We start from the raw sequence: 26,302 nt of genomic DNA on the forward strand, positions 1-26,302 counted from the left end.
ATACCTTCTAGATACCTCACACGAGTCTTCGAACGACCTTTAACTGGCGTCGAGTTGATAAGTGCCCCCGTCAAGACAAGGGAAATTGTAGTAGTTGCACGTGAGTACGCCTCAGTGCTGTCGCCCCTCCCAAGTGGGGGGGGTATGTCTGGTTAGGGATCTTGACACCGGTTACGACCTTGCCGTTGGCCCTTAAACGTTAGGATGTACAATTTCAATGTTTCAAGTAAATGTTTTGTAGGATGTTAGATCGGCTAGGAGAACCTCTGTATTAGAGAATCTGTTAAGGTTAGCCAAACATCGCAGTGTGGTATGAAATTGTACATTAATGTTTAAATGTTTTAATTTTGTTTTTAATAAATACGGCCGGGAGGGTCACTCCCTCCCACTTCCAAAAACTTCAAGAACTGTTTCCGGTTTCCCTCATTTGGGGATTGTGTTGAGAGGGGGTGGCGGGTATCTCAGCCATATGGGATGGCACACTCTCGACAACATTAAGTGACAAACAATTGGAGCAATGTTTGGGAATCCCAAAAATGATCTTGGTAAATGCCAGACTCAAATACACACAATTTAATTATCTCCACCACATATATCTCACCCCCCCAAAGACTTGCACGGATGTATGCTGTTTCCCGGATCGTTGGTCCCCACTGTCACGAAACTGAGGCCACATTCATGCACATGGTGTGGTGGTGCCTGCAGTTGCTGACATACCGGGCAGTAATAGCCGACACACTCATGGAGGCAACAGGCAAGACGGTTGCACTGGACAGGTCGCACTTTTTGTTGGGGATCACATCACAAACAGCAAAACGTAAGACCCTAAATAAGTTCTTGGATCTGGCAATGGTAATAGCTAAGCGGAGGTTAGCTATGTGCTGGAAGTCGCACTTAGTCACCCCACTCAAATATGGCTCGCTGATCTGCGTAGAACCTCATAGCCGCCCAATTACACCCAACTCCCCCTATTGGAAAGCTGACCACACGCCAATTGAGACAAAACTAACAGGCACTCCCACATGACTGCCGGATTTGCAGCGCGCTTCTGCAGGAAGGGTAATTAGGCAGGGAACGCAAATCATCTGCAACTGCCCTGTCACTCCACCATACTCTCCACCCCCCAGCTCCTAACATCACACCTCCCCCAACTCAAGGCTTAATCATGATTCGTCAATGCGTTGGTGCTCTTACACCATACCCCCACCCCGCACATGCATAGCTACTACCCTCTCTGAAAAAGATGAACACAACATGTACACTATGACCCTCACCCTACTATACCTGTTGTGTGGAATATGTCTTGATGTGCATTGCAGTGACTGCAATTTCTGCCCCTGAAAACTTAATGTATTGAATGCACAGAGTAGCACTGAACACTGTACTGTTACTGTATTCATGCTCCTGACAACATTATTACAGGGTCATATATTGTATTGATGCTATGCGATATTGCATGCTCCCACTGTAAACGGAGTTCTGTATGTTTATTTGAAAATCAAACATATATTCGCCCAAAACAAAAACATAAATGTAATGTAATAGATGTTTGTGTGTTTTATTAGGTACACTTTGTTGCAACTAACCTCTGCTGCATAAGTCCTTTGTCTATTTCCATTGTGTGTGGGCCGCAGGACCTGGCACCGCACCTTTCTTATATACACACACATTGAAATAACCACTGATATCTAGTCTATATTTCCTTGGCCGTTATAAGAAAATGTAGCATTAAATATACAGAAATAATTCAAAAGAGAAAAAGGTTTGGCGCATAACAGACGAAGGCAAAAAGGCTTTATAAATTATCAAAACTTAGAAATACCTTCCGGTTTCTTGAAAATGTATTGCTTTAACCTTCCTTGCTTTTTCTTTAAAATCTGCTCCAGCGCCATAACTGTTAAAAAGAAAGAGAGTAATAAAAAAAAAACACACACAATCCCAAAGAAACTATAGGAGAGCTAATAAGGTCTAATAAGTGCATCAGTATCATACGAGCTAGTTACATTGCATGTATTTGTGTTTAGTTATGAACTTGTTTCTATTTTTTTTACGATGATATATATATATATATATATATATATATATATACTAGCAGCCCGTCCCAACGTTGTCCGGGTATGATTTGCTGCCGGCCGAATGTCGCGCCTATTGGTCTCACCCCTTGCTGACTGCCATGCCCATTGGCCACGCCCCCAGAACACGAAATATTGCCCAATAAAAATGACCATTACAAATGCCTAAATCCTAATATGTGAGCGCCCTCCATAATGTGCAGGAGAGTTGTTTCTATCTCTGGAGGTCGCCAGTCCAGAGTGCGTTGGAAGGACCCAGGAAACCACCTATTTTCTAGCAGTAGTATATTGTTTTGTAGGATTTCGTTTTGATAGCATTTCATATCTCTGACAGGCCTGTGAAACGCTCCGATTCACAGTGCACTGCTGATGCACTTAAGAGTGAGTGGTCAGTAGTGTGTGAACTCGAGTTTCCCTACTTTATTTTTCCTTGCAATATTATATAGTGCGAACTCGACAACATGGCATGAGCAAAATTTACATTACACAAGAATACATTCATTTGTGGTAGGCACGGGGAGACAAAGCGATTTGCCTGGAATCACAGAATGTTGAGCTGATGCCGAGATTCGAACCTAGCTCCCCAGCTCTAAAGTTTGCAATTCTAGAACTTATGGCGGGAGGTGTGTCTAAAAGTGTATGTCGGTGCTGGCCATCAATGATAGAGTCATTCAACACAGGTAAGGGGAGAGGGTCAATCGTATCTAAAACTCTCACATCCCGAACCCCCTAAGTTATAATTGTACACACATAGAGGGGTGGAGAGAAAAACAAAGAAAACAAGGAAAACCCCTACACATCCCACAAAACAACAACTTCGGTGTGTGAGTGAGGGCAGTATTTTCAAAACATCAATGAGAGAAACCTGTGCATTTTTAAAATGGGTGGTGAAAAAATAGGAGTATGTTGCTGGAGATGTGGCCCGCCGTGCCAAAAATGTACTTACCGGGGGAGGGATAGGCCCTTTCCTGGTATTTCCGTGGAGGCGGGCCTTGTGTCAGGATGTGCCTGGCGCGAGGCCTGTGCGCCACAGAATGCTGTGTATCAGCAACAGATGGGGAGTGTACACAGTGCGTGTGTCTGATGATAGCTATGGATGGTTGATATTCTGTGTGCAACTTACAATGTATATATATATATATATTCCCGCTCCAATTACACCTGCCTGCCGCACTCAGAGGCTGGTGCCTGCTTGTCGGGGGTGCACCCGACATCAATATCTGCTCCAAAGGTCCCTCTCCGCAATCCTGCGGAAATAAGGTAGCAGCACTCACAGGGTTGTATTCACAATATTTATTTTTCAAGAACGCGCTTTCGGCACTCGGCCTTCTTCAGTAATAGAACGAAAGTCTCGGCAAACAACCGCCATTTAAAACCATCACGTATACTATCAACATGGAGGTAGGACTCATTGACGAGAGTATGGTCGCCATCTTGGAGTGGGTCATACATACATTACAATATTGTAAGCTAAGTAAAACACAGCGTAATGCAAACCGCCTAAGACAAATAGTATATCAAAGGGTATAATAATTCACATTATCACTCGGTAGTGCAAACAACAGGTATATCGCCCTGAATGGGCACACCCGTATCTTGATGAAACAATGTCCGTTATATGCATATCTGTCTGCACCCAGACCCGCACCTTCGGTGCTGTTATACTGCCCTGAATGGGCAATTGTCCCCTCCATACGGATATACGTGAACAGTACATTACATCAACCAATAAAAATCATGTCACAAATCATATGCATCATAGAAAAGAGGCAAAGTTCATAATTCTCAGTAAAAATCATCCATCATATTCACTATTACAATCATAATAAATGAACTCCCAGTTGTTAGGGTAGATACCCAAGAGAGTATTATCTGAGAGTGTATTATCTGATTGAATTGCGGTCACTGTCAATCTTTTAATAATGGTAACAGAAGCTCTTCTTTTGCTGGATCTGGTTGTATTGAGTTCTTGCATGGAAGTGAGGCTAAAAGCTGGGAAAAAGAAATAACAGTTGGCCTGTCATGCACGGGTAGTCTCGTTAAAACTTCTGCTAGAGCCAGACACAGGTCTGATTCATGGAGACTGGTGGATGGCACAATTACCATGCATGCAGAGACAACTCTATGCCCACTTAGCAATTTGGACTCTGAGGTAGTTGGGGCCAATTATTCACAATATAGTATTAGCCTACTATCTTGGAATCTGCTAGGAATTTCATCAAAATTGGTCGATCCTGGGGGGGCGTGGCTAACAGCCGACCAAGATGGCTGTGTAGTCCGAGAGCTCCGAGACAACGCGGCCCTTCGCATTAATCCGTAAGCTGATCAGGCACAAAGTATAACTCCGAGGGCAGTGACTGACGTCCAGGACCAGGCGGCGCTGACCGGGTGAAATTCGAACCCGATACGGAGCCAGGAACCGCCGTAAAAGAAAGCACCGATCTGAGGCCTAGCCCACTGCCGGGAACCGCGCCCTAAAGTACCTAGAGATTTGCGGCAGGAGAAAAGGTCCACCAGGCTGCGAGGGGACCCCAGAGCAGTTGGAGCAGCCGGTAATTATTGGCCCCCGACCGGAGCGTGGTAGCAGCGATCGCAAAGGGTGGGGGGGAGGCTGGAACCCCCCAGAAAATGCAACGAGGAGGGCGGCCGCCGGAGACCCACCGGTCCCGCTGCGCACGGCGGAGTGAATTTACAGCGTATCCGGGGGAGTGCGGTTTTGCGGTCAGTGCACGACGATTGAGCTCCGGACCCCCAGCCGCATCACCCCCCGCAAAAGGTGGGCAGACTGTGGCGCTTACGGTGTGGTCCCTGTGTGCAGCACAGGGGTGAACAACAACTGGAGACTGGTGTAGGAGGGGTGTGGACGCGTAGATAAGATAGCGGCGGCAGTGAGCGCCCCAGCAACGAGGCGCCCGAGGCGGGGGTGTAAGTGGACTGGTGCGGGTGGAAGGCCCGGTGTGGACTATAAACCTAGGAAGCCTGCAACAAAAGGGGCAAAGAGTGCCTGATACAAACTGCAAGCAACAAGGGCAGCAAACGACCAGCCGTAGAGGTCCCAGTGGCGGTGAACATCGTGAAAATTTGGGGGCGGCCTCCGCCCTCGCCCCCCCACGTTAATAAAGGGTTCACCAATGATTGGGGTGTCCGGTGGCGGCACTGCATGCGGTACAGACACGCAGCACTACGCTACAGTGGCGTAACCAGGACAGTGCTATAGGGGAATCGGGCCAGCGCTATACCAAGGCGGGCCAACATATCTCAAGGCCGACACCAGCGACAGTCAATTACCAGGACCCATAGTAGTGCATGGCTCATCAATCGGTCTCCTCACTGAGCTATATATAGTGGTAGAAAGCACAACTGACAACTAGCGCACCCCAGGGACCTAGCGAATAATCATCTGTGGAGAGACTATAGGAGTAATCACCCGACAGGATTGAAATGGCTGGAAGGGGGCCCAGAAATCAAACAACACAGTCGAAACTGGACAAGTATGCATTCGACAAAAACTTCCCGCCCCTGACGGAGGGTCGCACTTCCACGGGAAAGGCACCTGATGGCGATGGGACAAAGAAGGTGACACTAGAGGATATTATGAAAGCGCTATCCAGTGTTCAAACAACGGTGGGAACAATATCGACAGATGTATCACTACTGCGGGCGGACTCCCACAAAATGACTGAACGGATTAAAGAGGTCGAGATCGTCACCAAGTCACTGGTGGAGGACACGTCAGAACTGCAGACAGCAATGGCCCGCATTCAGGCTGAGAACAAGCAATTGCAAGAGAAATTGGGCGATCAGGAAGGGCGCTCAAGAAGGAACAATGTGCGTATTCTTGGGGTACCCGAGACCGAAGGCACCCAAGCAATGGACCTTTACGTGGAGAAACTGATCGAGGCAAGACTACAACCCAAGGGCCTGTCGAGTTTCTCCTCCGTGGAAAGAGCACATAGGGCCCCGGTGGCAAACCAAAACCCGGAGGTGCCCCGAGGCCAATGTTGGCCAGACTGTTTAATTTTAGAGACCGAGACGTGATCCTACAGACGGCAAGAATTTCCCCACCAATCAGAATACAGAACTCTACGATTGCCTTTTTTCCTGACTACACGGCCGAAGTTGCCCGTCGCAGAAAAAGTTTTATGGAGGTTAAAAAGGCTCTGAGAGCACAAGAACTACCCTACTCAATGTTGTTTCCAGTGCGGCTCAGAGTAGTAGCCAACAGAAAAACGTGTTTTTTTGAGACACCAGAAGCGGCTTATGATTGGCTAGAAGGCTGGAGAACAGTGGAGGGCCCCCGTCGTGGAAGCAACAATCGTCAGCGCCGGAAGGAGGACGATCGCCCCAGATCTCGAGCATCACAACAAGAAGGTGAGGACCGTTCGCCGAGCGCAAGAAGTGAAGAGAATGGACATGTGTAGAGCCCCCGAATGTCCAGCTCCCGAAGGACTAACTGCTGCAGTAAACAATAAGGTCGAGTCGGACATGGACACTGGACTGAGGCAGGCCTAGGAGGGCAAGAAGGGCCGCAGTTCTCACGGACCTTTTACCCCGACAAACAAGTACTATGGGTTGGGGATGGGTAAAGCACTCTGCTAAGTTGGGGAGGCAGGCGGTTGCAGGTCCGTTAAGCAGGGAGGCAGGAAGGGGGGCAGGGATGAAGAGTGAAGTTAATATTGTTTTGTTATGTAGGTTTAGAGTTGCTCTCGACAGGGTAGACACATTACATACTTGGATACTTGACGGATGCACTAATGTTTTAGCAGGGAGGCGATTCCGCTTCCTCCAGCAGGTCACTCATGGCACAGGATTCACAACTTGATCATACCGATGCACTAATGCAGGAAAAGCTGGTGGCCCCCCTATGAATAATAACTTGGAATGTAAGGGGACTAGGCGATAAAATAAAAAGAGGCCTAGTATTACAGGCTCTAAAGCGACATGGCCCAGCACTAGTGCTTTTACAAGAAACACACCTCACGGGGACAGCATGTAAGGCTCTGGATAGATGGGGGTACAAAATGGCGGCACACTCCGAATTTTCTGCAGGTTCAAGGGGGACGGGCATACTGGTCAAGAAAACCTCCTCATTTATAATATTACAGAGTAAGATAGATGACCAGGGACGTTTTGCGGAGATACAGGGACAATGGGAGGGCAGACTTCTGCATATAGTGTCAGTGTATATTCCACCGGCGCTTCAGTCAGTGGCACTGCCTGCACTAGGGGAATTCCTACTAGCGCTACCAGAAGGTGAACTTATTATAGGAGGGGATTTCAACATGACTATAGACACGATGTTAGACAGGCTCCTGGCTCGACCACAGACAGCCGATTGCTCACAAATACGGGCGTTTTTAGAGGCTATGGGATTGGTAGATGTCCGGAGGTCCATGTATCCCGCAGCTTGCCAGTACACGTACTACTCTGCAGTGCACAAGAGTCTATCACGAATAGATTACTTCCTGATGCAAGCTACCAGACTGCAAAGCATCGACGAGATAGAAATACGGCCATGGGGCATCTCGGATCATTCCCCAGTATTACTGGCACTCTCTTTTCGAGAGAAATCTCGTAAGAGGTTATATCCTATCTACCCTGCCTATCTTAGGGCTCCCAGCATTAGGAAGGAACTTAAAAACACTACTAAACATTACTTTGAGGAAAACACAGCATCAGTAGACTCACCGTCCATAGTATGGGAAGCATAGAAGACAGTTCTTAGGGGTCAAGCAATCACTGGGTATAAACGGGCACAACAGAGGGAATTAGTTGAACTAGAACTTAAGTTGCAGGAAGCAAACACGACACACATGGCAGACCCCTCTCCAGAAGCGACACACTCCCTGAATATATGTCAGCAACAATACAAGGACCATCTAAAAAATATAACTGTTGGCAACATTACGGCGACAAAACATAAAATCTACGAGGTGGGATATAAGGTAGGCAAAATGTTGGCTTGGCTGGACAAAAGGGGGGAAGGCTCCAGGGGAATACAGCAATTACAGACACGGGAGGGAAGGCTCCAGAAACACCCTGCAGAGATAGTGCATACTCTGGCGGAATATTTTAGAGAGGTTTATACATCAAGCCAGACCTCATCGGAGACTGATGTAACGGAATCACTCAGATACATCGAAACACAGACGCTCACACCTGAAGCAGCCCTAGAATTAGAAGCAGACCTAACCCAGGACAAAATTCAAACGGCAATTAGTTCGGTTCAATCTGGAAAAGCCCTGGGCCCCAATGGGATCCCAATAGAATGGTACAAGCTTATGACCGAGACTATAAGTACAGCCCTGTTGGCAATGTATAATTACAGTTTTAAGAATGCGGTGCTCCCACTAGATCAAAGAATAAGGACAATAGTGGCGATTCCAAAACCAGGTAAACCCCCGACAGAGTGCACTTCCTACCGCCCGATATCGTTATTGAATGCAAAAGCAAAAATCTTAGCTAAACTATTAGCGAATAGGTTAATGTCCCATCTCCCACAATTGATTCACCCAGACCAGTCGGGTTTCATGCCAAATAGGAATACAGCTCTAAATATCAGGCGAGTATATGGAGTGCTCGCACGGGCTCCGAAGTTGTCGGAACCGGCGGTGATATTGTCGTTGGATGCGAAAATGGCATTTGACATGGTAAATTGGCAGTACCTCTTTGCAGTACTGACTCATATGGGTTTCGGGCCAAAATTTAGAGCTTGGATCCGATTACTGTATTCGGCGCCACTGGCTCAGGTTACGGCTAATGGCCATATATCTCATACGATAGAACTGGTGAGGGGGACGCGTCAGGGGTGCCCACTGTCGCCATTGCTGTTTGCAATAGTACTAGAGCCACTGGCGACGTTAATTAGGTAAACCTCATTGTTGAAGGGCATTAGCTGGGGAGGGGGATGGGAAGACCGTCTCTCACTCTATGCTGATGACATGTTAGTCTATCTGATGGACCCAGATCACGGTATTCCAGAGCTCCTTAAATTGTGTGACACGCATGGGAAGGTATCGGGATATACGATAAACTGGTCCAAGTCGGTACTATACACACTGCAAGGTCCAGAGCCCTCACTCCCCGTGGAGTGCCCGTTGGTGCTGTCAGGGAACGCCTTTAAATACTTAGGTATTTACATTACTAAAGACACGGCGGACTTCTTTGCAAAAAATCTGGTTCCACCTCTGGAACATTTGAAAAGCGATGTCGTGCACTGGGCGTCGTTGCCCCTGACGCTTATGGGGAGAGCAGCATTATACAAAATGATGGCACTACAGAGATTCCTCTACGCACTTGACAACGCGCCATATTCAATCCCGCCCAGGTACTTTAAACAAATAGCAACACAAGTATCGACCCTGCTGTGGGGTGCCTGACCAGCACGTATAGCGCAGGTTAACCTACACCGCTGTTGGTATTACAGCGGGATAGCGCTACCAAACCTACAATTGTATTACTGGGCAGCGCAACTAAAAACCCTTAATCAATTGATACACGCTCCCCAAGACGATCCAGCATACAAGGCAGATAGGGTGCAGCTGTGCTTGGATAATATGCTAGCTGTGCTCTACAACAGAGGACTTGCCTCGAAATTAGAAAGGCCCACGAAACAAACGGTCGCCATATGGTACATGGCACAGGCGAAGCTGGGGTGGAAAGGGGTGATAACTAAACTTACCCCACTTTGGGACACCAAGGCCCTGGGACAACTACGACGCAGTAAAGGTTTTACGCAGTGGGATAATATTGGTATCTCCACAGTGGGTGACTTATGGGATAAAGGCACGGTCCTCCCGTTTACCCAACTACAGCGACAATATGAATTAGGCCCGACTGAAACATACAGATATATACAAAATAGACATAAGTTGTTAACAGCACTTCCTCCAGATACAGAAGTACCGGAGGCCTCCCCATTAGAAGACCGTCTGCTCACTGACTTCATGCAAAAGCGAGCAACGTCGCTCACATACCGAAAATTACTCAACAACCTGCTTGACCCTACGGCAACATTGCGGGAGAAGTGGGTGACAGAAATAGGAGACATGGACGACACAGAATGGTTGGAAGCATTGGCATCTCCTAGAGAGGTGGGAGTCTCAGCCAAACTTAGACTAGTGCAGCCCAAGATAGTAGATCGCATATACTACACTAGAACCACATTACATAAGCTACAGAGAGCACAGCACCCATACTGTCTTCGAGGATGTGGGGATGAGGGTACCTTTCTTCACACTATGTGGGAATGTCCAACAATAGTAGACTACTGGAGACAAGTGTTACATACAATCTCACAAACATTGGACCTATCCCTTTTGACAGAGCCACGCAAATGTCTCTTAAACATATGGGACCCTAATGATCTTACACGCTATGGACAGATCTGGGCCACACTAGGTTTCATGATTGCCAAAAGCGACATAGTGCAGAAATGGGGGGCGGTGGACCTACCAATGTTGGTGATGTGGTGTGGGAACATGGACCTCACAATGATTACGGAACGAACAGTATATGTGAACAGGGGTAGCCCGCGTAAATGGAATAAAATCTGGGCGGCCTGGAACAGCTTCCGGGGAGACCTGTGTGACCTACTGCCGGAATCTGTAGTAGAAAGCTCGGATGAGGAGATGGAGGGGGAATAGGATAGCGACGCAACTGCGAGAAATGATATAATTGTGTCCGGAAAAATTTGATATTAATATAATGGTAAGAAATGAGTATCCAACGGTGTACAATGGTAGAAATGTTCAATCACTGTTTACTTGATGTCATGATTGTCGATGAACATTATAAAAAAAAAAAATGGTCGATCCTGATTGGGTTTCATATATTGGTGATCATAATGTTTGCATGTTCAAATAGACCTGGGCTACTGAAAAAGTGTTTGTGGATGGTTTAATTACTTTTAATATCGAGTAGTGGTTATTTGTTGATTAATTAAAATCATTACAAACAGCAGGAAACAAATTCAATTTACAATCTGAAAAAAAGAACGATAAAAAAATACAAAACCAGCACATTATTAAATCAGAGATGAGCTCCACAGAAACATATATACATAATTGGCTCAATTGGAGTAAGTTAGTTTTCTAATAAGCAATTTAGCAGCAAAAGGAATAAAGTGCAATATGCAATCTGGATCAAGATCAGATGCTTTAAAATAAGCAGCAAAGATTTCTGATGAAGCCATTTTAGATTAAAAATAAGCATAATACACTGTCCATCAACCAAATTTGATGTACTTTGTACTAACAGCATTCAGGACATTAAATTATTAAAGTGCCATGTGTGGGCAGGTTATACCTCGACTTGTACGTACTAAAGCAAATACTGTTACTATTAATCAAGTAACACCGAGGATTAAAGTGGCAAGTGCTAGCAGTAGATATTATCCATAAAGAAGGTATAATCCACTATAGGGTGGAAACCTTAAAGTGAGGTGGTACAATTGTAGAAATTATGCTTAAACGTGCTTTAAAATAGCCCAGCGGTCCCTAAAAAGATTTAAAATTATTATGCCATCAACATTTTAGTTAACTTTCATAACAGGGATGTCTTCCTTACATAGTTTTGTTTCAGCTATAAGGATATACTTAACAAACTGATGAATTAAAGTAGCTGTAATACCTCTTAAACATACAATAATTGCAGTTCTGCAGGTTCTTACTCCCATTTCCTTAAAAATCGGCTTCAAAATAATCTTTCGTTCTGCAAGCAGTTTTGGGCACAAAGGGCCATATGCATCAACACATTTTCCCATAGACACAGAATGGGCAAAACCCTTGGCTACATAAAACCAATCGGATGGTTACTCTTTATTCCTTATAATCCACACCCTTCCTAAAAACGTCGCTACCGCTATTACAATGGGTTCACTAGTCTCCTAATAATCCTTATAGCTTCCAACCCAACCCTGGTACTCATTATATGGCAGATGGTTTTAAGCCATTTTGCCCGAGGGGCTACATACGCAGGGCATTCAAAAAATCTGTGTCCGACGGATTCCTCGCGGACAGGGCACCAACGACAGAAAACGGCCTCCTGGCCCTTCCATCTTTTAGTAAATAATCTGGTGGGAAGCGAGCCGACCCTTAGCTGGTGGTAAAGTTTCCTGTCGCTAGGCTTGGTGATGATGACCCAGTAATCTTCCAAGAGAGGGTCGAGTTTATGCTCCTGAAGCAAACCGGACAAAGAAGTTCCTAAAAACTTCGCTACCGCTATTACAATGGGTTCACTAGTCTCCTAATAATTCTTAACATGTTTGAACCAGGAGATATTGCCCAAACCCATTATGGACCTAACCTCCAAAACAGATTTAGCAAAAAGAGCCAGTTCGGGGGTGGTCCAAATCCTCCTCCAGAGGGCCACTGGCTTGAAACGAGCAATATCATCTATAGAGTGACTGCCCAAATCCATTAACAGCGGTATGATGGGACTAGAACAGGGAAGACCAGTTAAATCCTGTAGAAATGTATTCTGGACTTTGACCGGGGGAGAAAGGTCCGCAAAATCCCAAAGGTTCGCTCCGTACAAGATCGCTGAACCTATCCTGAGGTTATACATTTTCAAAGCAGGACCTATCATTTTCTTCTGCGCAGATCTCTGTTCTTTGACCAGACACCCTGAAAGCTGGGCAAACTTGAGAGATAAGGTATCGATCTGGGGTTTCCAACTCAATTTTCTCTCTAGCACAATCCCCCGATAGGTCATGACATTAGTTTGTTCTAGTTCAGTGTTGTTCATCGTGACATGGCCCACCACAGATCTGCCTTTTGTAAGGACCATGAACTTGGTTTTAGTGACATTTACCTGCAGGTCAAGATCAAGGCAGAATTCCTCAAATTTATTCAAAGCCGCCTGCAGGCCCACCTTTGTCTGCGAAAGTATAAGGGTGTTGTTCGCAAACATAAGTAGCGGAAACTTCGTGTCACCCAAAGAGGGGGAATCTGTTGGAAAGGCTGAGAAGTATTGCACAACCCTGTTTATGAATAACAGAAACAGGGTTGGCGCTAGAACGCAGCCTTGCCTAACACCACGGGACACCGGAAATCTGTTGGTGACCTGCCCTTGGTTACCCCAGCGGACTTGTGCGAAATTCCCCGCATGTAAATTGATTACAACAGTCAGAAGCTCCTGTGGCATCCCCATGTCGCTAAGGACCCCCCACAGTTTGTCCCTGGGTACAAGGTCAAATGCTGACTTACAGTAAACAAATGCGGCATAGATGGTACCACCACCCAGACAACTTTCCAGTAAATCAGTAGGAACCTGAAGACCTGCTCGATGGTGCTTATGCAGGATCTAAACCCAGCCTGCAAGGGCGATAATATATCCTCGAGCTCTATCCAGCTCTGTATTCTGGCTAGGACCATTCTGGCGACAACTTTTTGTATGGAATCGATCAAGCTGATCGGTCGATAATTCCCCGAGATGGAGCGGTCCCCCTTCTTATGGATGGGCAGGACCTCGGCTCCGTGCCACGAATCCGGGATACTAGCCCCCTTAGCTATTGCATTTCCCAAAAACACGATGTACAGAACCCAATTCGTTGGATCAGATTTAAAGACATCTGCTGGGATGCAATCCATTCCCGGGGCCTTTCCACAGGGAATCTTTTTCAGAGCTGCCTCTACCTCCGTACAATCAAAAGTGATTGCTTTAATATTCAGCTCAGGGCCATGGTCAAAGCAGTGGTCAGCACTGTTTAGGGCCCGCCCAGAAAACTGAGACTCAAAATGCTCCACCCAGATCTCAATAGGAACATGATTTATAGGTACCTGGGATTGTTGAAAATTACCCCATTTAACTATGTGCCAGAACTTAGTTAAAATGTTCTGCTTGCTGGCTACTAGTAGGTCAGACCAATGTTGAGAGTTCCAGTCTAGTTTAGCACAGAGCCGAACTTTGCGATAGTTCTGCCTCGCTCTCCTAATATCGGGCATGTTTTTGGACTTAATCGCCAGTGCCAAGATACCATAAGAAACCCGGCACGATTTGTTGTACCATGAGTTGTTTGTAGAACGAGCAGTTGGTTTTTGGGGCTTGCAAGGTTTTAAAAAATGTGCTTTAACCCCTTTCCCGCGGCTGGAATTCCGCTCCTGTGCGGCACATTCCGATCGCGGGCGTGGTCATGACAGCTGGGAGACGTCATCAGCACACGAGCACTGTGTGCCATGACGGCTCCCAGCCGTCATCAGCATCGAAGGGATTAAGATCATTAAAAAGATTTTCGTGTAGTTTAATGATTGTCCGTTATTATCTTCCTGGGGTGAAAGTGAGCGCAATACCCCCAATGCCCTTAATACATTTAGCCTAATCTCTTCAAGTGTCCCGGGATCGATGGCGATCCTTGCCCATCGCACCCTGCGTGTATCATTTGTGAGCAGAGCATCAGCAGTGACTACTCTGTCAGGGTATTACGCTTCGTTCCTCCATTTAAACGGAAACTCAATGCAAGGGGGTTGTGATCGCTCTCCAGGCGATCCAAAATCACCATGTCCTCTAATATGCCCCAGTACTCAACTTTAATGAGGATATAGTCTATTCTACTTGTGTGGGGGCCATTAACAACGGTTGACCTGACCATTTTATCCGAGATGGACCGACCGTTAGCTGCTCTATAACCGCGCTCTAGGCAGAGGCCCATCCACTGTAAGGCTGATTTCGTCCATTTCTTGACTGGCTGGAGGTCAAGCGGGGGGATATTCCTTTGTACATCCTCCTCTAACAGGAGGGTTTCTCCGTCACAATATAGGGGCTCAAACATACCGTTAAAGTTGCCAGCAATTATGACATTGCTGGCGGGCCCAACTGTGTTAAAAAAAGGATCCAGATCGGCAAAGGTTTTAGAGCCACGGCCACCAGGCTGTCCCCTATTATACACATTCATGATAAAGATGTCTTTTAGGTCTGGCTGGTGCAGGACTATGACAAGGAGATCAAGGCTATCAACTACCAGTTCCGTTGGTCTGTAGTTGGATGTCTGTCTAACCCAGATGTTGAGACCCTCTGAGGGTCAACCTTTTTTCCCTCTGACTGCAAGTTTGCAAAAGTTTAAGTACCCTGGACAGTATATGGGTTCTACTGCCCACGTCTCCTGAAAGACCAGGATGTCATATTTTTCTATCAGAGCTGACCATTCTACTATGGGAATTTTACTCTTCAGACCAGCAATGTTCCAAGAGCTCAACTTAGTCGTCTTTAAATTGTTAGCTAAACAGGGCAGAGTTGAAATCATGACCAATTTTGGGGCCGGGGCACGGGTACTAGCCAAACCGAGGCAGCTGGTTACTGAAGGGGCGAGAGCCGAGATCCCAGACACTTCTTTGACCATCGTTTCTTCCCCGACAGGCAGCTCGCCCATTTGTAGCTTACGATTCATACAAACTGGGTTTAACTCAGGGGAACCCTCCAGATTGACAAAACCAGAAGGAGCACCAATACTATCTATAATATCGCTAGGGGTTGTAATTAGATTCATGCATCCTGCAACCAGTGGTACCCCCATAGAGCTAATACTTGTTTTTGGTTTAACCCAAACAACAGCTCCATTTCCATTACACCTGTCAGGGCTGTTTCCCCTACAGCAAGATCCCAGTCAGTCCACCCCCTCCAGGCCGAGTAGTGACTTAAAACGATTCATCAGGGGGAATTGAAACTCCTGCCTACTAGTAGTGAATGGGCGTCTTTTAGTCATCTGCCATCTATATTGCTGAGATGAACTCTGGCCAGAGAAAGAGCTGGGGTAAAATAAGCTCAAATCGTGAGTTTGTATTCCACTGGTTCCCTAGTACCCAGAGTCGTGACATATCAACCTTACCAGTCTGGGGTCCCTAAAGTTCACGATTATGCAATCGCCCTGTAGATCCTTAGTTCTGTGCCCCAACCACCCCACCCTTCTAACATGCAGAATCTCGGCATTCATGAAAGCTGGGGGCGATCTATTTCTATTGAGCCAATGGATGACCTTGTTCTTAAGCTCACTATGGGTCTCAAGTCTGTCAGATTGAATCCCTGGTACGCCAGAGAGAATTACTGTGTAGGGTATCGACTCAGGGGGTAGATTAATACACAGGAGCTTCTGAGGCGAGCCTGTTCTCCGTAGACCCGGTGTCCCTCTGCTATATGGATCTGCACTGTGTTCAGGGGCAGCCAACTTTGATCTAGCGTCACATCCAGTGACCACAGATCCCACACTCGTTTGATCCGTGGCAATTGATTTTCCTCTACCAATCTCAGTGACGTTAGGTGGTTTTTGGACATTTTGTTTATTAAGTAAGTCCTGCTGAGTCGCGATTGAAGGGTCTTTAGAAACAATGGCTGCACTCGATGAGGGCGGGGGCCCAGAACCCTGACTAGTCCCCGCAACCTTTTCCAGAATCACTGAGTTGGCCATCACAGCTCTTTCTAGATTCCCCATGTTCTCATTGATTAGCTTGACCCTTTCGAGTAATGGTAGGAGCAGAGATTTTAATAGCTGCTCTAGTGTTTCCATAAAGCCCCTGGGAAGTTGGTTTACAGCAGGCAATAGAGGTTTTTGCGCCTTTGGTCTATTACTGGTGGTATGCAACGCTTACAACGCGCGCGTTACCACGACCTACTATTACAATGCGGTCGTAACAACGAAAGTTGTTACCACGCATTGCGCTGGGGGGCGCTCAAGGATAGGAAATGATTTAATTTACTATCCCAACACCTTCCCTACTATCCACGGGGACTGGTGTTGGAATAGTAAATTAAATTATTTAATTTTGCGCCCCCCCAGCGCAATGCGTGGTAACAAATTTCGTTGTTACGACCGCGTTGTAATAGTAGGTCGTGGTAATGCGCGCGTTCTAACATCATACATCCATTACTGGTAGTAGATAGGGAGATTTCAGGATTCACCGAGTTGACTCGAGCTTGTGTAGATGTGTGGGTTTTAATTACTTTTGCACGCCCTCCCTTTTGCATTCTTCCCCCACGCTTTCTTTTGCCTGTAGGTGGTAGGGAATTACTAGCAATTCCAGGTTTGGGCGATGTTGACACAGTAACCAGGGACTGGGTAGAAATGTTAAAGGAGTTGGAATCTCGTGGTCTATTTCCTAGTATGGATGTACTATCAATGGTGATGTTTGGTGAGCTGCAAGCCTGAGACCGTACTAACCCAACTGGCCCCACCTGCTCTATACTAGATCCCCCGCATAAGATGCCATTAGCCGGGAGCTGCTCAGGGGAGATAGCTGCCATGATAGTACCCAAAGAGGATCTCTTTGAGGGAAGAAGCTCTAGCGATAATCTATTTTCCGTCAATTCTATTTCCCATTCCAAAACAACTGCTGCTCTAGTAATAAAATTGTCAAGGGTTCCCGACACAGACCCCCCAATGTTACAGAAGGAAAGCTTCTTTAAGTTCCTTGGACGGGCCGCCATGACGCGACGCACCAAGGAACGTAATAACAATAAAAGAAAGTGAAATATAAGGCAATAAGATTGTATGATTATACAGCCCCACAATGTAATGATGCTTAAAACCAATTACAATAATAAAAAGGTACAATAAATTCTCACTGAGAGGAGGAGCTTCGCGAGTTTCCAAGATGGACGCGTGAGCACAGGGCTCCCGAGACCCTTTCCACCTCCCGCATCTATCCTGTGATTCATCCTGATTTGGACGACGGGTACCTCTTGCTGCTGCCCTGCTGATACAACAACTTTTTTCAAAAATCGATTTGGCCGCTGGGAACCGCACTTACTGCGCTTTGAAATTTGCGGCCTATATCGTAGACCATCCACGGGCTTGAGTCCCCGAGGTACCCAGGTGGCAATTGAACAACAACGGCTAGTGTGACATGTCCACTGCCCCTGTGGTACTTTCGGTTTCGCTTTTGGTCATTGTTGACGGCGATTTGCTGCCGCTCTGCACGACTGCCCTGATTCTGCTGCCAGTCCTACGCCTGCTCTTGATCCTCACCCTCTCGCCCCTACAGGCTTGCCGCGAAGGAAATCATTCTGACCAGATCCCAACGGTTCCGTCAGAGCTCGTCGCTCATCATGGCGGGCAAGGCGGACGCCGAGAAGCGGGCCACCAGGGGCTCATACCGAGGTGGGGTTACCCAATCCCAGACCATAGATCGCTTTACTCGCCCTAAAGGATCCCCAGGCGGAACGAGCAAGGTCCTTGTGGAGACTGGCGATGGTCATCCTACAATTGAAGAGCCGACTTTGAAGGATGTTATGGGCGCCATCGCAAGTGTTAGAACAACTATGGGTCAGCAGTATGAAACCCTTGCAGCTAAGATAGACACGGTGGCGATCGAAGTCAATCTTATTAGGACGGAATTGGGGAAAACCAATGAGCGGGTCAAGTCCTTGGACATCAAGACTGCGAGCCTGACCACGGATGTCTCAGATCTCCAGGCCGAAGTTCGTAATCTCTGGACTTCCAATTACTTGTTTGCCCGCCGGCTGGATGATTTCGAGAGCCGGGCCAGGCGCAACAACGTCCGCATCGTAGGAGTTCCAGAGAACTCCGCGGACGTGTCTACAGACCTTCTGGTGGAAGACCTTGTTCTAAAACACCTGGCACCCAAGGGCCTCAGTAACTTTTTCACGGTGGAGCGTGCTCATAGAGTCCCTGGTGGAAAGCCCAAGCTGGGGGCCGCTCCGAGGCCTATAATAGCCAGGATTTTTAACTTCCGGGACAGGGACACTATCCTGCAAGCTTCACGTACCAATGGTCCCATTAAATTTGAGAATACGGCGGTCAGTTTTTATCCGGATTTCACACAGGCGGTACAGAAACAGCGTATGGGTTTTACGGGGGTGAAGAGGCGACTCAGGGACATGGGACTGAAATACGCCATGCTTTTTCCGGCCCACCTAAGGATTGAATATGAAGAACGTGCGCTCTCTTTTGACCGCCCGGAGGTGGCCAGTGACTGGTTGGACACTTTGCCGGCACACCGTACCAGCCCAGAGAGTTCGAGAGGCGCCGAGGGCGGCTTGGAAGAACAGGAGTAGTGAGTCTGCGCCGGCGAGCCAATTTTATGGACTTATGGCAGTGGCTCTGTGACTATTATGTTTATACAGTGTGGATACCCGGGGGTGGGGGGGAATCGGGACTCTTCCTCCTCTGGGGACTTTTTTCTCTCTTCTTGTAGGTTAGTTTAATGTGGCGACAGGCACACTGCAAGTTGGGGTGGCTTTCTGGTCTACCGCAGGGGTGCAGGGTGGGGGGGGGGGTGTTTTGAGGGTTCCATTGGGGGTGGTGGGGCGGTCTTTTCCTTTTTGTTTGTATCAAGGCTACGCTTTGTTCCAAATTTTATCCTATGTGCCTGTTTCGTGGCGGGGGAGGCGGAGTGTACATTACTGGGAGGGGGGGTAGGGGGCTGAGGGTGCTGAGCTGGAACGTTAACGGTCTTGGTGATAGGATAAAACGGGGGATAGTTTTGCAATATTTGAAGCAATGCTCCCCAGATATAGTTTTACTCCAGGAGACACATTTAGTAGGAAATACGTGCCATGCACTGAATAGACGAGGCTACCGTTTGGTGGCCCATTCCGGATTTACCACTGGGTCGAGAGGGGCGGGTGTCCTGGTCAGGAACTCCCTCCCCCTGGAGATAGACGATACGGTGCTGGACGATAGAGGCCGCTATGCGGCTATTACGGGTCGGTGGGAGGGGAAGGTGATCTCCATTTTGTCTGTGTATGTTCCGCCCGGTCTACAGTCCACCACATTTACTGCTTTGGGCAGGGTGATCCTGGGGTTTCCTGAAGGCATGTTGGTTGTGGGTGGCGATTTTAATTCAGTAGTCAGTGGGGATGAAGATCGTAGCCCCCCCAGACTCCTGCCCGCGTCGCAGCTATGGCTGGGGAGTTTCTTGGACACGTTGGGTCTAGTTGATTGTTGGAGGCAACTGCACCCTGGGCAGTTCCAGTATACTTTCTACTCGGGAGCTCATGGGAGTCTCTCGAGACTTGATTATATCCTCGTACCAGCGGTGCAGATGGTCTCCGTAAGGGAAATCAGGCATTTGGCTAGGGGGATTTCAGACCACTCTCCACTCTGGCTTACTATTGACATACAATTGGGGGCCGGGGGCCGGATCGCCCCGATCAACCCCTGGCACCTTCGTAATCCCAAGTTTAGAACGGAGGTGGTTAAGTGTATGGATTACTACTTTGCTGAGAATGAGGGATCGGTGTCCTCACCTGTCTCCTTGTGGGAGGCTTATAAAACTGTGATCCGTGGTCAAACCCTATCCTTGATTGCTAGCGAGAGGAAGCGCAAAAATGCGGAAGTGGTGGGCCTGGAGAATGAAATTACTGAGTTGGAGGAACAGATGCAGTCTGGGGCCACACCTGAGGGAATACACTCTTTGGCCCTTAAACAGTCTGAATATAGGGCTCTGGTGACTGAGGCGGCCAAGGCAATGAATCGTGAGCAGCAGGGGCGTCTGTATGATGTTGGTGATAAAGCGGGAAAGTTGATTGCTTGGCTGGACAAAAGGGATAGATTGAATCGGGTGGTGCCTGTTGCTGAAAAAGTGGATGGTACGCGAGTGGTGGACCCGGTTGAGATAGTTGAGGTCTTTGCCCAGCATTTTCGGACGGTTTATGCGCCGGTCTCGGATAGGCCGGAGGAGGACTCGCACTTCGCCGTCTTCATGGCGTCTTGGCAAGGGCGGGGTCTCTTGAGGAGCCGGCCATCTTGGTTTCACTTGATGCCTCGATGGCCTTCGATACGGTGGAGTGGCCATATCTGTGGGCAGCCCTTGCTAAGTTTGGTTTTGGCCCTAAGTTCATCGGGTGGATCAGGTTGTTGTCAACGGCAGGGCCTCGGAACCCTTTGCTCTCGGACGCGGCACGAGACAGGGATGCCCTTTGTCCCCACTCCTTTTCGCGCTTGCCCTTGAGCCCCTGGCCGCATGGCTCTGCTGGGAACCTTCGCTTAAGGGCATTTGATGGTCCCCTGACTTCGAGGATCGTATATCGCAATACGCCGACGACATATTGTTGTACCTTACTTCTCCCCGTAAATCACTGGGTGTCTTGAGTTCCTTTGGGAGGAACTCTGGATTGGTTATTAATTGGGCCAAGTCTTGTATCTACCCACTCACGGGAGACTTACCCTCTCTACCCCGCGTTTGCCCGATACCCGTTTCTAGAGTCGGCTTTAAGTATTTGGGGATCTACATTTCATTGGACCCCACAGTCCGCTATGAGCGGAATTTGTTACCTCCGCTTTCCCGGCTTAGGTCGGATGTTGCCTCTGTCCCCCTTGGGAAGAGCGGCCCTGTTCAAGATGATGTCTCTCCCCCGTTTTTTGTATGCCATCCAAAACACACTTGATTTGGTGCCGGCTAGCTATTTCCGCGAAATTGAGGGCTTACAGAGGAAGCTGGTGTGGGGTGGGCGACCGCGCATTGCATTGGCAAAATTGACTTTGCCCTGGTATGACGGTGGTATTGCATTGCCGGATATTAAACGCTACTACTGGGCATCCCAACTGAGTGCTATTAACCATCCCATGTACGGTCCTGTTCCGAATCCCGCATTCGAGATGGATAGGTGGCAGCTGCCCGGGGGCGACTATAATAGAGCGCTCTACTCTAGAGCCGCTAGGAAGAACCTGACGGGCCCCACTGGGGTGGCGGTGCGAATATGGGGTAGTGCAACCACGGCTACGGGATGGACGGACAAGCTGACTAGAGCGACCCCCTTATATGCCGCGGAGAAACTGGGTGGTCTATGGACATCGAAGGGATTTGATAGATGGGACCTTATTGGTATCAGTAAAGTGGGCGACCTCTGGGCCAAGGACAGAGTTAAGACCTTTGATGAACTCAAGCAGGAGTATAAATTGAGTGACAGGGAATATTTCCGATATCTCCAAGTCCGACACGCGCTCGAATCGGTTTTCCCAGCTGGAACTACGATCCCGGAGTCTTCCCCCCTGGAAGATAGAGTGCTAGACGGGTACGTCCCTGACAGCACTATCTCCCTTATTTATAAAAAACGTATTAACGACCGCTCGGACCTTCTTGTACAACTTCGGGGTGCCTAGACTGGCGATGGGCTGGAATTGTATGATGAAGACTGGCAGGCGGCGATATCCTCCCCTAAAGAGGTCGCGATTCCGGCACGTCTCAGACTGGTGCAACTGAAGTTTCTGCACCGTGTCTATGTCTAGGGTCCACGTTTGATACATATGGGTTATTCTGTAGATGGGCTATGTAGGCGTGGTTGTGGTATGCTGGCTACCTTCCTTCACATTATATGGGAATGTCGGGAAGTAGTGGTTTTCTGGAATCTAGTGCATGCAGTGATGGGTGAAGTGACAGGTGTTGAGTTATTGCCTGAGGCCAGACGCTGCCTGTTGAATATTTGGGAGCCGAATGACTGCACTACTGCTCAGACTCAATGGGTCACACTGGGCAACATGATTGCGAAACGAGACATAGCTCAATTGTGGGGATCTCAGAGGGCACCATCAGTCTCAACTTGGAAAGAAAACCTGGACTGGTCCATGTTTAGAGAAAAAATGGTGTATGTCTCCAGTGGTAGGCCCCAGAAATGGGGAAGGATCTGGGGTCAATGGAATTCGTACCGTGGAGAGATCAGCACTCCCCCCTTCATTGAAGCTCCTGATATTCCTCACTTCCCTTGACTGTGCGTTTCAGATTCTTAGCTTCTTGCTGTATGTGATGTATCGTTTTGCTCTCGGCCCCCCCCTCTCCAGGATCTCTCCTCTTTCAAAGCATTGCTTATTAATCATTTGTTTCCCCCTGCCGTATGAGACAGTCATTGCATTGCACGGTTCCGCCTCGATTCTTTTTTGTGTTCAGTTTTTGTTCTTTATTTATAAAATATAAAATGTAAAACCTTTCACTTATTCTCTTGTTGCCACATGCTTTCCACTATATCGTGACTTTTCGCTGCCGGGCCCTTGGGTTGTCGGCTGATGAGCTGTGTATTATTGTGCTACTGGTACAGCGTGTAACTGACCAGCCTCCGTGGTTGTAGGTCTGTAACTATACTTTCTTCTTACAAAATAAAGGTTTTCGAAAGAAAAAAAATAATAATAATAAAGTCTCACTGCTCTAGGCAATAAGCGAAAGGGGGTGGCCCAGCTCGGCCTCCACCGGCCTTGGACGGCCGTAGACGGCCCGCCCTTTGACCGAGCTTAGCCCGGCTAGTCCTGTGCGCGTCCCGCAAGGCGGGAATCCCCACGTCTCTTTAAGCGCCTCCAGGCGCGTTTAGGGAGTGTACGTGCTGAGGGCTCCTGGGAATTGTGGTGCTCTATTTTCCCCGCTCTGCGGCTGCACCTGATGTTCAGTGGCGCTGGCGGCGGGAGGAAATGTGTGGAAAAAGGTAGGGCCGATGACCTTTTTCAGAGTTGCCCGGCGTTAACCGCCTCTATACCCACTCAAGTTACCAAACAAAGAGGCAGGCGCTTGAGACTGGAAGGCAGGAAACAGAAGTTTTATTCCGACGGAGCAGAACACATCAAATCAGACAACAGGGTATCTTCTCGAGGTGCTCTAACCGCATCTCTGAGGCCTGGCCTCTTATACACAAGTTTATTGCTTTATTGTGTGAAACACATCTCTGTCAATACTTTGATGTACGGAAAGACATCCTCGGAATCCCCCCTTCAGGCCCGTTCCCACACACATTTACAGTTGGAGTCCCCACCCCGGTCACAACAGGTGATGATTATCGCGCAGCTGGACATTCCGCCGATTCACGGAATGTATGAGGTTGATCGGATCTCATAGGGTGGGGGCTTTGATCAACTCGAGGATCCTTTGATGGGGGAAGCTTCCTACTGTACAGGGGGGCAATAAACAGTATCCGCAGGGCCAGGTGGTGGCCTGGGAACGAGTAAGACAAACGGGCACACAGGAAAGGGGGTTTTATCAAAGGACCCGGGACCATGAAAGGAATGAAGGGAGGTGTCGCGCTGGGAACAGGATGGGGTTCCGAGGCAGAGCTGCGCTGAAGAGGGGTTTATGACCCAAGGCATGTGAGAGCGGGGGCTGTCAGCGTGCGGGGGATGCTTGCGAGGTCAGGAGAGAGAGAGAGACGCGCTGGCTATCAGCGATGGGCAGAGAGGCCATGGTACTCAAAATGGCTGCCGCTTACGCGCACGAATGGGCTCAAAAAGGGGGCAAGATGGCGCCGATAATGTTGACGCTGCAGCCTAAGTTTTAACAGTCCTCCCTTTTCAACATATCTAGCCAGCTTGTCTACTCAATGTCGATCTTCATTAAATTCCTAACCTCGGCATCATATAATGCTCCCATGCGTTCATTTCCAAAGTCCACAGTCTTAGGGCAAATACAATTCGTACATAATGAACACAGAGGCGGCAGGCATTGAATTCCTAAGCATAATCCACATATTACAACTACAGGAATCAGGATAATGGTAAACAGTCTCCAGCCCCAGTTCTTAACAGTACTCCAGAACCATCCACCAAGCGACCATTCTTCCTGCTCCTGGTGGACTTCTGAAGAGAGTCTGTGGAGGTGTTCGATGGCCTTGTACACTGAGGGTGAATTATCCGGTATATATGTACAGCAGCTGGACCCAATAATGCGGCATGCTCCACCACGGTCCGCAAGAACCACATCTAGAACAAGGCGGTTCTGGAGAGCCACCAGGCGGACCGCTTGAAGCTCGGCTGTGTTGTTAGCAAGGATACCAGCTGTGATGTTCATTGTTGTCTCGACTGCCTGAGTCAGATGTCGGATGGCACGGCTGTTTGCCATCGGGCCCCAGAGTGGAACAAGTCCCTTCATAGCGTCGAGGAACTGTGCTCCTGTTGAGTCGGCTTGTTCAATGTCCTTGGCTCGCTTTTGTCTATGGTGATTTGTTGGGGCCACATAGGTCGGAGGAAGGATGAAGGAGATGAAACAAATGCTCCCCCAACCTTTGGGGAGCCAGGTGTAAGCCTTTGTACCGCAAACGAAGTACATGTTTGGAGAGGATACAAAGGAAGGTGGATCGGGTGAGTCCAAAGTTCTGGTGAAACGGCAAGCACTGCGGCCTACCAGCTGTGTCCCAAGCCCTTCTATGCACATGTGGCCTGTGACGTTGATGACAGATAGAGCCACAGTCAGAGTGGCAGCCGTTCGTTTCCGTAGGTAGGAGAAGGTGGGTCTGGTTGGATTGTTGAACACCTGCATATCAATTCGTTCTTTAGCAGGGATGTCCATGTGAATAGAGTCGTTGGAGGTCTGCGGGCAGAAATGTGTCTTTGTTTTGTTTCGCCAGACCTCATGAAAGAAATGCGTCATGGTTTTGCTGGAGGTGGCATTGTCCTTATAGCTTTCTTGCAGGAGGATCAGCCAAGCAAGGCAGGAGCCGTGAATTGAGAAGTGTGAAGGGATGAAAGGTATCGAATGTCCAGTGGCGTGGGGTAGCAACCCACAGATCCAGCAGTTGGTGGCATTGGTGGCGAGATTGTGCTGGTGCAGTAGCTGCACAAAGGAGTTGTTCCAGAACTCCTTTCGCCTTTCTCTGAGTTGAGGAGAGAGCGAGGTCAAATAATGTTCCTTCATGGTAGTAGGCTGCGCAGTGGTTAGCAATATCTGATGAGCAGGTGTGCTTTCCTCCAAGATCCAGAAGGAAGTCATGAGGAGGAGGCAAAAGAGGAAGACAATGAAGAAGGCGATTGTCTTTGATTTGTGCATATTGTCAGTCTTTGGGTTCCTGTAGTGGGTATTTCCAGTTGCTTCCATCATCTTCTTATTTGGCGCTTCCATCATCTTCTTATCTGGCGCTTCCATCATCTTCAAGGTGTTCGGTAGCGGGCAGAACCACAGACTTCGTTTAGCTTCTCTCCGGGTAACCCTTGGTGGTGTTTAGGTCACCGTTCAGAGATTTAACTTAGTCCGTGGTCTACTTAGCCGAAGCTCCCTCCTTTCGACGCAGGAAATACCCTTCTCTGGATGGCACAGTGGGATCAGAGAATTTTGCAAGTTCAAGTGCCTCGGTATCAGGATAGCAGTTCAGTGATGGTCGATCCTTGTTCAGGAGCTCTTCCTGGTCGTCGATGTTTTCTGTTGTGGCCAGGGTCGAAGAGACCTTCTTGCAGTGGTGCGCGTGCAGCCAGTGCCGTTTCCCCTCCACTCGAAGAGCCGTCCGGGTGGTGATCAGTACTTGCCAGGGGCCCGTCCACCGGGGTTCCAAACTCTTCGCCCGTTGAAAATTCCGGACTAACACATAGTCCCCCG

General features: G+C 48.3%; 1 protein-coding gene across 1 annotated transcript in view; it reads right to left on the reverse strand.

The window, feature by feature from the left end:
* Positions 1 to 26,302, reverse strand: part of PPP1R36 (protein phosphatase 1 regulatory subunit 36) — a 478,699-nt gene that overhangs the window by 341,482 nt on the left and 110,915 nt on the right. The window contains exon 3 of the mRNA XM_086936663.1: positions 1,823 to 1,894. Within this exon, the coding sequence (XP_086792789.1) occupies positions 1,823 to 1,894 (72 nt within the window). The remainder of the gene's footprint in view (positions 1 to 1,822; positions 1,895 to 26,302) is intronic.

Source organism: Lissotriton vulgaris, chromosome 9 (assembly GCF_964263255.1).
Source record: "Lissotriton vulgaris chromosome 9, aLisVul1.2, whole genome shotgun sequence".
Lineage (NCBI taxonomy): Eukaryota > Metazoa > Chordata > Amphibia > Caudata > Salamandridae > Lissotriton > Lissotriton vulgaris.